The sequence below is a fragment of the Pteropus alecto genome, unplaced genomic scaffold (assembly GCF_000325575.1).
Source record: "Pteropus alecto unplaced genomic scaffold, ASM32557v1 scaffold61, whole genome shotgun sequence".
NCBI classification, from domain to species: domain Eukaryota; kingdom Metazoa; phylum Chordata; class Mammalia; order Chiroptera; family Pteropodidae; genus Pteropus; species Pteropus alecto.
This window is the reverse complement of record NW_006434835.1, coordinates 11,930,004-11,945,351: the sequence shown is the minus strand read 5'-3', so window position 1 is coordinate 11,945,351 and position 15,348 is coordinate 11,930,004. Positions and strand designations below refer to the sequence as shown.

At 41.3% G+C, this 15,348-nt stretch overlaps 1 protein-coding gene across 1 annotated transcript in view; it reads left to right on the top strand.

Annotated features, from left to right (window-relative positions):
- Positions 1–15,279: 15,279 nt before the first annotated feature.
- Positions 15,280–15,348, top strand: part of APOB (apolipoprotein B) — a 38,517-nt gene continuing 38,448 nt past the window's right edge. Inside the window, 1 exon segment of the mRNA XM_006910423.2 lies at positions 15,280–15,347. Coding sequence (XP_006910485.2) covers positions 15,280–15,347 — 68 coding nt within the window.

Here is a 15,348-nt window from a genome sequence, read left to right as displayed (position 1 = left end):
GTTAACAGTTAACTATATCTATATACGTAATTCTATTTATGTAATGTTGATTTTGGAGAGTTGTTGTATAAAATAAGCTTTGGTTGGCTGCTAAAATAATAGAAAATTATGTCAGGCAGCTTTATGACCAGTGAAAATCTAACATGACAATTTAAAAATATCCATTTAGTTTATGATGCTGCATTTCAAATATACATTTAGGTGATAATGGGAAAGAAGATTAAAGTTGGCCCAGTGACATTTTTCAGATAGCTAAGAAATGAGAAATATAGTCTTCCCTACGTAGTTTTATGTTTCATTGGTATGAATTGGTAGGCTCTTTGCTGAAGAAGTGAGCCAGTGGTCCGTGTACCAGACATTTATATTTCCAGTTCTAAACTACTTCATTTTTCTAAACCTTAAAGAATTTTACCAGAGTGAAAATTATATTTCATTACTGAATCATTAAAAAAAATTAAAAATTGAACTCTGTGCTTTTGCTCAGAGCAGTGCAATGTTTTACAAAGTGTAGAGCCAGAAGAAATTTCTTATGACACAAAGGAAGAACACTCTCCATCTTGTCTGACGAGACAGATGATAGAAATTGCTAAAAACCGTCTATTGTACCAAGATAATGTGGATTTTTTTCCTTCTTTATTTACCAATTTTTTCGAGATTTGCGAATGAAGTATGTATGCGTGTGCAAAAAGGACTTTTAAAAAGTTTACTGCAAACGTTCTGCAATAGAAGTCATCTTTATTAATCTTTTAAAGTGTATGCCAGATAAAAAGAAAACTACTCTTATGATACCAATTCAAATCCAACTGTGTTCAAATTCAAAATACCTGTTCAAATCCAGCTGTGTATCCAGGAAGCATTCCATTAACACTGGGCTTTAATTCAAAAGATGATCTTTCCAGGGAATGATGGAAACTGCCTTGGAAGGAAGACAGTTCTTATTTGTCACATCTTATGGGCACCTGAGATTTAGGAAGGGACACACTGTGAATGATAGTTGAGAACTAGTAAGTTATGAGTCTCCACCAATCAAGACATGTGATTAAATATTTGCCACCCAAGGTGATGAAGATAGTTCCTTCCCACACTCAAGATACAGAAGATGGAAAAGATTTGTTCAACAAATTCATTCATTTATTTATTCATTCAACAAACACGTCACATTTGAGATGTTTGTGGAACATCCAAGTAGAGTTGTTTTGGTGTTATTGACATTAAGATGATGAAAATGAAAAGGTATGGCCTCTGCCCATAAAATAGTCAGAGTAATGGAGAGATGGGAAGCCAAATGGACAATTACAGTACAATCAGATATTACTATATCTGAAAACACATTAAAAACACACATAACATTAGGAGCAGCAATTAAATCTGTTGGGGACATCGAGGAAGGTTATAAAGAAAATTTTTAAGTTTGTCAAACCAATGAGAAGAGGGCATTCCAGGCAGAGAAAAAGTTATCTTCAAGGACTGAGAGTCATGAGAAAGCTTAAAATATTCAGGGAACCACATATTGATTTGTATGGCTGTATGGCTGTAGGGCTCAAGGAGGCTATCGTAAAAATGCAGAGGAGATATATCCAGATCAGTGGCGGTATGGGGGGAGAAGCGGGGACAGGTGGAGATATTCAGAAAGCATTCTTGACTAGGTTTTGTGATTGACAGGGTGCAGGAATAAAAGAGGGAGCACCAGAAAAATATTTACTCCAGTATTCTCATCACAGAAAGGTCAAGGTTTGATGCAAGATTTGATGTCTCCAGGGGGATTGTCACTGGCAAATAGCAATGACTTTACTCCCAGGAAAGCTGGTGCATTATGGTAAGGTGATGTCATTCTACTCCCCTTAGACTGTCAGATTCAACTTTTGGTCTGTTTACCCGATATTAAGGAAAGAATAAACCTTTGAACCCTGTATCGGGAGCAAAACAAAACAAAATAAAACAAAACAAAACAAAAACACACACACAAAAAAAACCCAGAAGCCCAGCATTTTCTTCTACTTGCTGTTTTGTTTTTTGATTTTTTAGTAGGGCAAGAAGAACGTCATATGTGTTTTCCCATGTGGCTAGCACAGTGTTGGGTACTCGGTGGAGCCCAGGAAAGAACTCCTGATAAGACAAATAATTGTCATAAAAAGAACATAAAGCACACAAATCCAAGACGATCTTGCATTTTGCAATAGCCCTTTCAGAGAAGCCTCACCTTCAAGCCAGAAACTGATACTAGGAGAACAAGCCATAGTGAGTCCAGAGAAATGAGCAAATAAGGACTTTATCTCTCACTTCCCCGACTCCTCGCTCCAGGAGTTTATCACTCCCCAACCCCTAGGAAGTTTATCATGTGACAATTACAGAAGTTTTTTGGTTGAATTAAATTCTCACCTGAAGTTTAAAATTATGTATATATAAAATTTTTCCAGTACATTGGAGTGGGTTAGGGGGAAATGACAAAAATTAGCAAATGTTTCATCTAACTGGGCATATCTCTAGTTTAAGATACACCATTACCGACAAGTAAAGTAAACAAACATATCTGTACATTCATTGTTAACTATTGTGTGTGTTTACATCAGAGAAAGATAATGGTACATTTTGCTTCTTGCATCTGAGCGGCCATCACAGACAACATTTGGTCTTGAATGGTAACCTTCGCATAGCTGTATCTGTTGATATCTTGGATATTTCTGGAATCATAATTACTCGAGTCTTTCTAAGGCGTATTGCCTAGCTTGCCTACTTGGCCCCTGAGATGTAATTCGATGCAAGCTCTCAGCTGGTCAGGAACTTTTTAATTTGAAGGAAAGTACTCTGGGGGTTTATATGCGCTGACAGGCAAAAGGTCAGAGGAAGAGATGTGAAAGGAAGGCCTTGGAAGAAGCGAGCCCACAGATGCCAAAAGCATTTCCTGGCGCCTTTGCAGTCTCTGGGAAAGTTAACTTGTTTCACTTTGCAGTCCCATTGGAGCTCAAAGGAGCTTCATCAGCTGTAACCCAGCAGAGGGTTCCACCTCTCTGTTTATATATTCAATAAAAATGTGTTGAACATTTACTATGTGCCAGTTACTCTGTATGAATGACTAGGAGGTCTACAAACTTTTTCTACACTTCACACTGTCATACATCAAAAAAGAGCCTATAAGATATATGCTTGATTACAATGGGGCTCACTTGGAGCAATCAGCCTCTACTTCTTGTCTCCCTGAACATCAGAGTAAATTCTGAGCAACGTCTAGATTTCCCTCTCAGTCTTCCAGACCATGGCATCCCCATCTTACTCATCACCACTTTCTAAAAGGTATATTTTATTTGTTTTATAATGGGTAATATTTAGACTTGATATAAAAAAAAATTATAAATATTTCCTATTGGCTTAGTTTCTCTGAAGGACTCTGACTAACAAAAGGGTATATACTTACACGAGCATACGTCTACATGTTGTACCATATATTGTATATATATATCTAGTTTTGTACAGATGATAACACTCTATGACCTTTATTTTCATCTACTTTTCACACAGGTCTATCTCGGAGACTATTCTATATTGATGTACATGTAGAGCTGCAGTTTTCCATTGTATGTCTGTTTAATAACTTATTAAATTATTCTCCTAGGGATGGACATTTAATATGCACTTAAAGTTTCCAAACTCTGCTGTTACAAATGATGCTGTGTGACTATCTTTGCACACGTGTCATTTTACATGTGTACATATATTACACATATCTACAGACACATTATATCTACAATATGTTAGGGAACCTCATAAGGCAGCTGGAGTATAAAGACTATAACGTGGCTATCTATGTCTTATGTTCTAATTATACCCTAATATGAGGGTAAAATATCAGCCAAGTGATTCCAAGTTGGAGTAATTTCTGTCCTTCTTAGAACTCTCACAGTTAAGTCTATGACAGAGTATTCTTATGTTAAAGAATTCAGGATTCGAATTCATAATTTTGTGGTTTGTTGTATAGAGAAGTACTTTCAAAAATTCTAGTTTCACGATAATTAATAGTAAATAACAAAATATATCTAATTCTCTACTAATCTAATCAGTTATTCCAAAGCTTCTTAAGGCAGTGACTCTCCCAGATACAGCCATTTCCAAAGCTTCTTAAGGCAGTGACTCTCCCAGATATAGCCATGAGGAGGAGGAGGAGGAGGAGGAGGAAGAGGAGGAGGAGGTAGATAATGAAAATGAGGAGGAGGAAGAGGAAGAGGAGGAGGAGGAAGATAATGAAAACGATGACAATGATGAATTTGATATCCTGGGCAAGAATCTTAATCTCTAAGGATATTCTCACCTCACCCCAGAATATAGGGTTATGACTAAATAATCCAAAACTCTATAATTCTTTATTCCTTCTCCTCGCACCCTCTATAATTCTACATTGGTTATTATTTTACATTTTTAAAAAATCACAATACCATGAATTCCAGTTCTGAATTATTTAACATAAGAATACTCTCTAACGTACTTCACTGTGAGGGTTTACTTTCCACCCCTGACTGGAGACTGGAGACTTAAGCAGCCTCATCCACTCCCACAACATTCAAAAGATTCTAAGGCAACTCAACTTTCAGCCCAACCATGGGTATTTCAATTGTATTGAAATTTTCATCATGATACTTATGATGATATTTCTACAAATTGCATAAAAAATAATTTTGTTTTTTATAAATATAAAACAATAACAACCTACTTGAAAGATAATTTAAAACTTTCAAGATTTCTGCAGAAACTTCACCGAAAACAGAAATGTACTCAGTGCGAAGCTGAAATAGATTCCTACAAAATGGGAAGTTAGTGTTTCTACTTCAAATAAAAAGATAAATTTCACCTAGTAAAGGAAACATCCCGGACATATTTAATAAAATGTAAGTTTTATGGAAGTCAATTGGCCATTTAGCTGGCATCCAAAGGAACTACAGTTAACCCTGAAACGACATGAGTTAGGGACGATGACCCCTGCACAGTCGAAAATCTGAATATAACTTTTGACTCACCCAAAATGTATTTGTCTCTAGCATCTAAAGAAGATTTGTTCCAGTACCCCCCATGGATACCAAAATCCTTGGATGCTCAAGTCCCTTACATGAACTGGTGTAAATCCATGCATACAGTCAGTCATCTGCATCCGTGGATTCCCAACTATAATTTGAAAACATTTACAGGTATTTATTGAAAAAAGTCCATGTATAAGTAAACCCGCACAGTGCAATCCAGATTGTTCAAGGGTCAACTGTATTTGCAAATTGCTTCAAAGGCTTGGGTCTTTCACCACAGCAGTGTATCTCCCTTCACCACCTCTGGTGACCCCAGCAGCTCCTGTACCTGTCCCAAAGTAATAATATTTGCTCTTACAGTCTGGCTAGTCTTACAGGTCTTACTTTTTTTATGAGTGTAAACCAGCAGAAAAAAAACTTTTTATTCATCCTGGGAAAATGTCTTAAGTAGACATTATGTGTGCCCTGCAGATCGTAGACATTTGGAAGAAAAAAGGGAAATGAATGTGAACGGGTATATTGACAGACCAAAGATACTAAACTAATACTTATGTACTATTCGCCATGTGCCATAGCTGTACCAAGTACTTTATTAACTCACTTAATAATCACAAAACCTTATCAGGTAGGAATGATCTATTATGATCCTCCTTTTACAGATAAAGAAACACAAGAGGCACATGCTCCCAATTGCACAGCCAGTACGTGACAGAACTGCTGTGAGTGAGACGAGAGACTCAGGGGAGAAAGGAAGCCATACACAGGAGTGCTTTCTCTCTCTCCATGGAAGAATTTTAGGGAGGGAAATATTAGAAGGGTGAAAGAAAGGCAGCTGCTGCTTTGCCCTAATGATGGGGATCCAGTCATCCATGGGATGGGCTTGGAAGTTGCTTGAGTTATCTGACTTCCTCACCTCTCCACCTCCCTCCTCTCTGAAAGGTTCTAGCTTCTCTCATTAAGGGAGCAAATCCTTCATCTGCTCTCTAACAAGGAGACACAGCTCTGTTATTAATGAAGTGAGAATGAAGTAATTATCTGGATAATTCGGACATCCATCACCATTTTCAACTAAAACGTCCAGGTAAAAAAGGTGTTAGAGTCAAGAGGAATACATTGATTTGAATTAATTGCCTCAATTTACCATTTTATATTGGACTTGTCCAACTTAAGTTACATAGATGGCCTTTAGCTGTGTTTATGGGTCAGCCAGTGATAGAGAGTGCTGTCAGCCAGTTTTCCACCAAGAGACTCCAGTCCCAAGACCTGGCCTGGAATGAGAGGACAGACTTTATTTTGTACTGACTCATTCTTGAACATATTTTCTGAGTGTGATGCAGTGTGTGAACCCATTCGGATTAATCATGCGAAGACCATTGTGTGCAGGGTAAATATGGAAAAAGAACTGAGGTATCTGAGCCAGTTTCTCGTTGACCTGCTTGGGGAAAATGCATGAAGGCATTTGGAAGGCGGAAAAATTGCAATAAACAGCATTTGCTTTAAGAACTCAAAAAGCAGAAACTACAGGTATTTCAGCACACCTATGCTTTTCCCCTAAGCACATTTCATCCGAAATCTGGATGTTATCAAAGGCAAATGCCACTGAGCCTGTCGGCCCCTCTGTCAGTGGGTTGCTATGGTGTTTTCATGATGCCTCTCTGAGAATCCTCTCTGGGAGCTATCTGAGGCTCAGAACCCTCATGCCTTATTTCTCTAAAAAAAAATAAAATAAAAAAATGCCATTAAGAGGTCTGCATTTCTCAATCCTCTCACTGAGATTCAGGATGATGGAGTACAAACTACCTGGGCTGCGAAGTCAGAACATGTGAGTTTGAGTTCTAGTTCAGCTAGTTATTATGTCAGGTGATCCTGAAAGTCGTTTAACTCCAGGGAGCCTCAAGTGCCTCATTTGTGATCTATTACATAAAACTCATAGGGTTATTAGAAGGATTAAAAGAAATAATGGATACCAAAGCCCTGAACCAACCTTAAAGCAATGTGCAATTGCAGCTCTTGTTAATAAAACATTAGCTTCTTTCCCCAGATAGAGGGAACTTGTGTGTGTACGCTCAGCGTCACTGAGACGCAACCTCATGTCCTCTTGACCCGCTTACGCAATCATAATCATCCTTTCTAGGTATCCATACTTGCAGAATGGAGACAGTAGAATCGCATGAGTTACATAGAATTTAGTCTTGGCTTCCTTTCTTGTAGGAGCAGGGGTTAAAATATCTACTTAGCAGGTTTTTTCTTTTGACTATTAAATGAAATTATTTATGAAAGTTAGCTATCACAATGATTGGTACATTTTTGGTGCTTAATAAATAATTATAACAACATGACTATTATTCTGTTGCCACTCAGGAGCAGAGGGATGAGAACCCACCCTGCTTGGAATCTGGCACAGTTATCACTGGTCTGTGAAGCCCCCGTCTCATTTTGTTAGTTGTTTGTTTATTCCCCATCCGAACTCCTCATCCTCACTTCCAACACCTGTTCTCCTCTTCACCCCAAAGCAACCATTCTAAGGTGTTTGATGTCACTTCATTTATTTAATTTATTTACTACTAGTTTTACATGTGTTCCCTTGTAAAACATGTTGAGCTGTTTTGGGTGCAGAAAAGCTTCATTTCTCTAACCACCGGATACTTTCTGAATGAAAAAGGGAGAATGGTTATCAGCACAATGGACTCCAGAAGCAGGTAGGGATTTCAGCTTCAGAGACCAAGAATACCTCCTTTTTCTCCTTCTGAAAAGACAAGGGCTCAGGGCCTGTCACCTCAGTGACTGTGGCTCTCAGCCCCAGGTGACTGGTCACTGGTTGCAAAGTACCAGGAAGGAGCAGCACCCTGATAAGGGAGTGATCCTGCTCATTAAGCAAGAGGACAGATGTCACCCTCATCAGGAATAGGTCACACCCTATTAGTAGAGAGGTGGGAGAGGTTACTCAGGCCATATACAGGTTCACAGAACCTAGAAATTTCTAAAAGCAAGGCTCAAAAAGAATCTTCCATACACACACACACACAAATTAACTCTAAATGTATCATAGCCATAAACTTAAGATTAAATATATAAACCTCTGGAAGAAAATATAAGAATAAATGTTCCTGACCTTATTTTAGGCAATGTTTCTTAGCTATAACACCAAAAGAACAAGTAACAACAACAAAAAAAAAGTGGACTTTATCAAAATTAAAGATGTTTGTACTTCAAAAGACACCATCAAGAAAGTGAAAGACAACCCACAGGATGAGAGAAAATATTTGCAAATCCTATATCTGATGAGATATGTATCTGGAATAGATAAAGAATTCTTACAACTTAATGATAAAAGGTAAAAAAAAATAACTCAAGTAAAAAGTTCAAAACCCAAAGGATCTGCATAGACATTTCTCCAAAGGAGATAGACAAGTTGCCAATAAGAACACAAAAAGATGCCCAGCATCCTTAGCCATCATGGAAATGCCAACCAAACCATAACGAGATAGAGACCACTTCATACCCACTAGGATGGCTATCATGAAAAAGATCGATAATAACTGGCATTGACAAGGATACGGGGGGATTGGAACCTTTATACACTGGTGGTGGAAACGTAAAATGGTGCAGCCACTTTGGAAAACAGTCTGAACGTTCCTCAAATTATTCAACATAGAATGACCATATGACCCTGCAATTTCACTCTTAGGTAGATACCCAAGAGAAATGAAAACATAGGTCCATACAAAAGTTTGTAAACAGATGTTCACAGCAGCATTATTCATAATAGCCACTAAGTGGAAACAACACAAACATCCATCATTTATGACTAGATAAACTGTGATATCTATACAATGGGATATTGTTTGGCAATAAAAGGAAAAGTAACAACATGGACGACCCTGGAAAACATTATGCTAACGAAGTGAAAAAAAAGCCTATCACAAAAGATCACACATTGTATGATCCTATTTGTACAAAATGTCCAGAATAGGTAAATCTATAGAAACAGAGTATAGATTCATGGCTCCCTCAAGCTGGGGGGGTGGGGTGGGGATGGGAGTTTAGGGAGTGATGACTAATTGGTACAGACTTCTTTTTCAGGTGGTTAATGCATTCCCAAATTGATTGTGGTAACAGTTGTACAATTCTGAGAATATACTAAAAACCATTAAATTATACACTTTAAACGGATTTATTTTATGATATGAATTTTATCTCACTAAACACTCTTTAAAAAAAAAAAAAAAGAAGTCCCTTTCCAAAGTGGACCTGAGAACAACTAAAGGTGGCCATTATTTTTTAGATAACTTTATTAAAAGCTAAATTCTACCATTAAAAAAAGAAAAGGAAGACAAGGAACCCCTGATACTAAATGGCACATGTTTCTACCCTCTTTCTGCTCTGGAGATCAAGTAATGAACCAAAGCAGACTGGGTTCTGGGACTGTCCTGGTTGCCCAATGCCCCCCCGTCGCCCCCCGCCACCCCACCATGCTCACAGAGAGAGGAGGACGTGCAGATGAAAATGACATCAAGTTGTCTGGTAATTATTTGTTCTTGACTTCAAAACATAGGTAAAGACAGTGTCAGAGAAACTTTCACCCCAAAATTGGTACTTCCCTATAATGGATGGTCTGTGACCTGGGTAGAGGACAGAAATAGAAGAAACCTGATATATAACCACAAAGCACTGCTATCCATATATATACAGAACCCACTTGGCCATCTGTCGACTGATAGGCTGGGAAAGATTCTCTTTTAGGGACTCTTAATTGCTATGTTAACTAGAACATTATCTAATTTCACAAAATTCTACCAGTTAAACAGCCTGCTACTAGGGTCCAGGTATTCTCAAACTGACAGAACACTCATATTGGAAGACAAGTAGGATTCAATGATTTTAAGGGCCTTTGGAGACCCTGAATTTCTGTCATTCTATATAATTAGTTACATGGCAATATTTATTCTGAATCTAAACTCATAAAAAATCAATTAACTTTTTCACTTTTAATGACTAGTAGATTGCAAAGAAATACACTATCAAAGATTCATCTTCATAAAACAATCTCCAAGTAATTATACATCATCAACGTAGATATTGCGCAATTAGAGTAGAGTGACTATTTCTAGATTATAAACGAGGAGAACCAAGTTCTTGCACTATTTCCTTTTGTTTCCGTGGGAAAGACAAACAAACAAACAAAAAACCCTCAGGCTGTCAAGACCTCAGTTTCTCCAATTACAAAATGAGAATAATATCTAGAGTCGGTCTCTCAGTGGTCCGTTGTGTGGGAACGGTGAGGCTTGCTTATCCAGCCAGCCATCTGTTTATCATGAGTGCTGGTCTCAGCCTTTCCAACGTAATGCTTTCTGGTTCTTAGTCCTGTGAGAATATAAAGAAAACCTAAAAAACAAATGAGCAAAGAGTAACTGACAGAAAAAGCCTTTCAAAGAAAAAGTCTTTCAAAGAAAAAGCTAAGGAAACCTTATTTGAGGTCAAGGCAAGGCTGAAGATTAAAGCTAGACATGAGGAAGAACTTCCTGGGAGCTCCCCCGCACCCCGAGGGGGGCGTGCCCTCTCCTTATTTGGAAATCTGTTTTAAATGGGTGAAGCATTCTGTTTCTTAGGCAGTGTGAGTGTAACAAGTCTTTGGAGAGGTAGGTGGCCTCCCAGAAAATCCATCCAGCTTAATGATTATGAATCCCCAGCCCCTAACTGCCATGAGGTTTGAGCCCCATATAATTTATGCATGTTTTTAATTGCAAAGTCTTCATTGAATCAAAGTATTCAGAGCGGCAGTGGGCCCAAGAGGTCACCTAGTCCTGTCTGCTCATCACGCAGATGAGGAACTGACACTCAAAGTCTGAGAGACTGTCCCATGATCTGAGTCTACAGACCCTGCTTCTCTCTCACACAGATTCAAATTCACCATAAATTCTAAAGTAAGATATAGACATATGCAGCAGCGTGTATGAGAAAAAACTGCCTGGCAAGGACCATCTCACATTGTAATCACGGTATTCACTCCTTAGCCTAGTGTGAGGTGTTCGTGAGAGAGAGAGGGGAGAGGGATGCACAGGTGAAAACTTCACCCAGTTCTTGCTTGCCCTCCAAGCTTCTCTCTCTGGTTGGCGAGGTAACACGTAAACAAGTGAAAAACCAAATCATGTTACTAGAGAAAAATACAAGCTTGGGACAACAATAGAAGGTTTGTATGAAGGTGCTTCAAGATGGGTTACTCTGTATAGAAACTGGCTGATAGGCGATCAGGGTCAGGAGCCATGTGGTCCTAACTGGTCTGGACCCAGAGAAAAGCTCCCCGAAGCAGATGAGGCGGGAGCTGCCCAGAAGGGTGGATGGATGAACAGCCCAGGAAGCGATGCACAGAGCTTCACCGCACGTTAGACAGTGCTGACTTCGGACGTCTTTCCCTCAGTAAGAATCGCTGTTCAACACTCTGACCTTACCTCTCGGATGACAGAGTAGGAAAGTTTCTTTTTTCTTCCTCACAGGAGTTTAATCATCCATCTCCATTTCGTTGACAAGGCCCATTCCACCATCTTCCACCTGTACCATTCACCTAAATGCACTATTTTTCCCTTGACACTGTGTGTGTGTGTGTGTGTGTGTGTGCACACGTGTCTCATTAGCATGTTCAGACCACACTAGGCATAGTTCCATCTACAATTCTTGAAGTTTACTTTCTAGCTTCTGGGCATCATTTGCAATTATAATGTTGTCATAGGCAGAAAAGAGATAGACTAATTAATCATTGTCAGTATTGGTTTCTATTTGCCAAATGAATTTTTTGAACAGCATAGCTGGAAACAAATTGTATCAAATTATACATCTCCTTATTTTATGTCATTGAAAGAATTATTTAGCATCATGGTCACTCTACATAAATATTCTGGTAGCAATAGGATATAATGAATGGCATGGATTCATTCGTTTCCACCAAATTATGTTCTGAACACCTATTTCAATATGTGAACTACACTGAATCTAGAACATTGGGCTTCTGAAGGGCCTTTAGTAGCTTCTGTAGTTCCCTGAACTTGACCAAGACCCTTCTGATCACCTGCAGATAAACAGAGTTCACAGTTTCACTTCTAGAAGCCATAATTGGTAGATCCCTCATTATCTAATTCCTGGAAATTCCACTAGTCAGCTGGCTTTCTAATGGGTCTCCTGTGATTACTCGGACTGATGGTTCACCCATGGGACTTTGCATTCATGAGCTGATAAGTCATAGCTACTCGCTGAGATTATCTTTGAGACACCAGGATGTGTCTGTCTCTGCTAGAGCCGCTAGTCTGTCTACTTGCTGTAGGAAGGCCTCCTTTCTCCCAGAGGGAACAGTGATTTCAAATACCCAGAAGTGTCAGGGATCATCAGAGACACATGGATGCTCAGTCACAGCTCTTCACAGGCCTCCTGGAGGCCCTGTTTGACTTCTGCTCCCTTTCCTCAGCCCTAATTCCCGAATTTTGTCGTTAACCCTTGTTTTCACATACGTTGCGGTTAGCTAGCTCAGTGGGTACCCTAGAAATACACTTCCACTCTAACACATAATGACAACAGCTGCCACTTATTGTCTTTTCCTAGCCATCATGCTATCAATTCAATTATTTACATAATTGTTTTATTAACTTCCCACAAAAATTCCTATGGGGAACGTAGATATTTTTAATCCCATCCTAAGGATGACTAAACAGAGGACTAGGATGGTGAAGTTTCTCGCCCGAGGTTTCAAACCTCACAAGAAACCCAGCTATGACCCAATTCCTGGGCTTCTTGAGTCTAACGCTCACACTGCTTTGCTTGACTTCTCTGAACCAGCATTTTCTCTGTGCAGTGAGCAACTTATATGAGATTTCCTGACTCCAGATTCTATTTGATGTCTCTGTGAAAAGTGGTTGATAACTCTTTTGAAACTTGAAACGTGTTTAGGGAACTGAGAAATGTCCTACTGAAAGGGAAGGGATGTAAGACTTTACATCCATCACATGTCATGGTCACACGCAATACTATATTCTCAAATAGCTCTTGAACAAGATATAAGTGGGTTTTGTAATTTAAGGAAAATCTATGCATTCATCCTTACAGTATCTTTGTGCGTGTGCTCAAGCCAACAATTTGACATGAGTTCTGCGGTGACGCTGTCAAGGGCACTGCTGCTGGCTGAAACCCAGCACAGGAGGGACTTTCCGGAGGCGAGCAGGGAAAGGGAGAGAAGCTGACCCCAGTCGTACGCGTCCTCCTTTAAAGATGATGACAGTCGACCCAGGGACATCCAAACATCCTACGAGTTTTCCCTGCATCCACATAATCAGATTTCATTTTTGATTCCCCAGCTATACAAATGATGTGCTTAAGTGATGCTGACTCCAGGACACTGACTTCATCTGTCATCCAACACAGAAAGCCTGTGCCTGTCAAGCCTCGTGCTTGGTGACTGAAGTGAGCCATCTCTGTCTGCTTGCTTTGTAACTCAGTATTTCCACCCATTCTCCTTAAAGTGAATATGCATGGGAGCAGGGCCATTTCCTGCAATACAGCAGCAGCTCCTCCTGTGAAAAGTCAGCCCACGTAAAATAGTTCAAAGCAAATGCTCAGAGAAACGGGGTTTCAGGGTAATTACATTTTCCAGATCTTCACAGGGGTGTAGGTTTGGCCAGCCTTGGGTTGAGACCTTTGTAATATCCACCTTTAACAATATTAATATACGACGGACGCAAAGCGACTGACCGCTGATGGCAGTTTAGCTGCCCACAGGGAGGTCAAGGCTAAGGACGATACCATGCATGAATGAGCAGTGTGGAGGCCCAAGTGCCCAGAACAAGGCAAACATCGCCGCTGGAGTCTTCCGCGGGAACAGGGGTCCTCACACACTATTACTGTTTCAGAATATGACCCTTCTGGAACCATCGGTCTTGCCACCAGATGATTTAAAACCACTTCACAAGTATTTGTTCCATCCGGATATATATCTGAATATAGCTCATAAGTAACAAATTATAACAACAAATACTGACTCTGAAACAGTGCTTCAAGTATTCATTAGTCATTGCTGCTGACCCCCTCCACCCCACCCCTCCCCTTGCACCCCTCTGGGAGTTACACCCCACACAGTTTAGCTCCTTACAGCCTACCTTCCGTGCTCAATGCAGTTTCCTGTCTCCTCAACCAGACTGGAGGCGCCTTGTGGACATATCCAGTCTCAGACAGTCGTGCATCCAACCAATCACCCTTTACAGTTGTTTCAGAGTCAGCCACACTGGTATTGCCGAGCTACCTATACCTGGCCTGATTTCTTACCGCTGAAGGGAAGAAGGGCACCTGAGGTCCGTCTCAGGTGGGAAATGGTCAGCACCTGGAACAGAAGGGGAGGCGCCCGGATGCTTAGGGGGAAGGCGGCACATCCGGTCCACGACTCTGCTTCCTCACTGGCCTCCTCATCCCTGGAGAAAACTCAGCATCTGATTCACTAGAAGAAAGCCTCCTGTGCCCAATTTCCCAAGAAGACCCTGCCCAAGGGGGGCGGGGCAGAGTGGTCTTCTCCAGAAGCCCCACTTCACTGGGGTTCTGTAACTGTGACTGTAACCTCATTATTGTCCCTCAGGGGTGACTTCGGGTCACTTGCTTACCAGTCCTTTCTCCTTCCCCTTTCTCTCCGATCCCACCTGATGGGCTGAATCCAAAGCAGGTAACCTCAGCCACAGGCACTGATCAGGATTGGGGGTGCACATGCTAATCCAAAGTCCACCAAAACAGAAAAGAGCTGAGAGGAAAATGTCTCCACCAAAACGCTGTGAAGGACTGGGTCCCCAAATACCTACAATGTCGGAGCAGGGAGCAGGGGTAGGTTTTGTCCCCCGTGCCTGGTCAACTCCTGAAGGCACTGCTGGGTCAGGGCGGGCTTCTCCGGCGCCGAGCCCGCAAACCCCACCCTCCGAGGCCCTCTGGGGGACCGGCCTGGCCAGAGGAAAGGCCGGGCGTGGCCCTGGCTGGGTCCCAGCCGAGACCCCTCAGAGAAGATCCCGCTGAGGAAAAGCAAACAGGCCCGGGACGCTGCCCTTTGGACCTTTTGCAATTCGCTCGGCGTGGTTAAGCCAGGCGGCTGTGACCCTGGGCGGGCGGCCTCCTATAAATAGGGCGCGGGCGCGGGCCGCGCATTCTCATCTGGGTGCGGGGCGCCTGCCTGTGGGTGCCCGCGCGTGCAGCCAGCGAGCGGCGTGAGGAGAGGCCCAGCCCGCGAGGCGCGGGGAGGGAGCCGGCCAGGTCGGCCATGGGCGCGCCGGGGCCAGCGCTGCTGCTGCCGGCGCTGCTACTGCTGCTTGCCCCCAGCGCCCGGGCC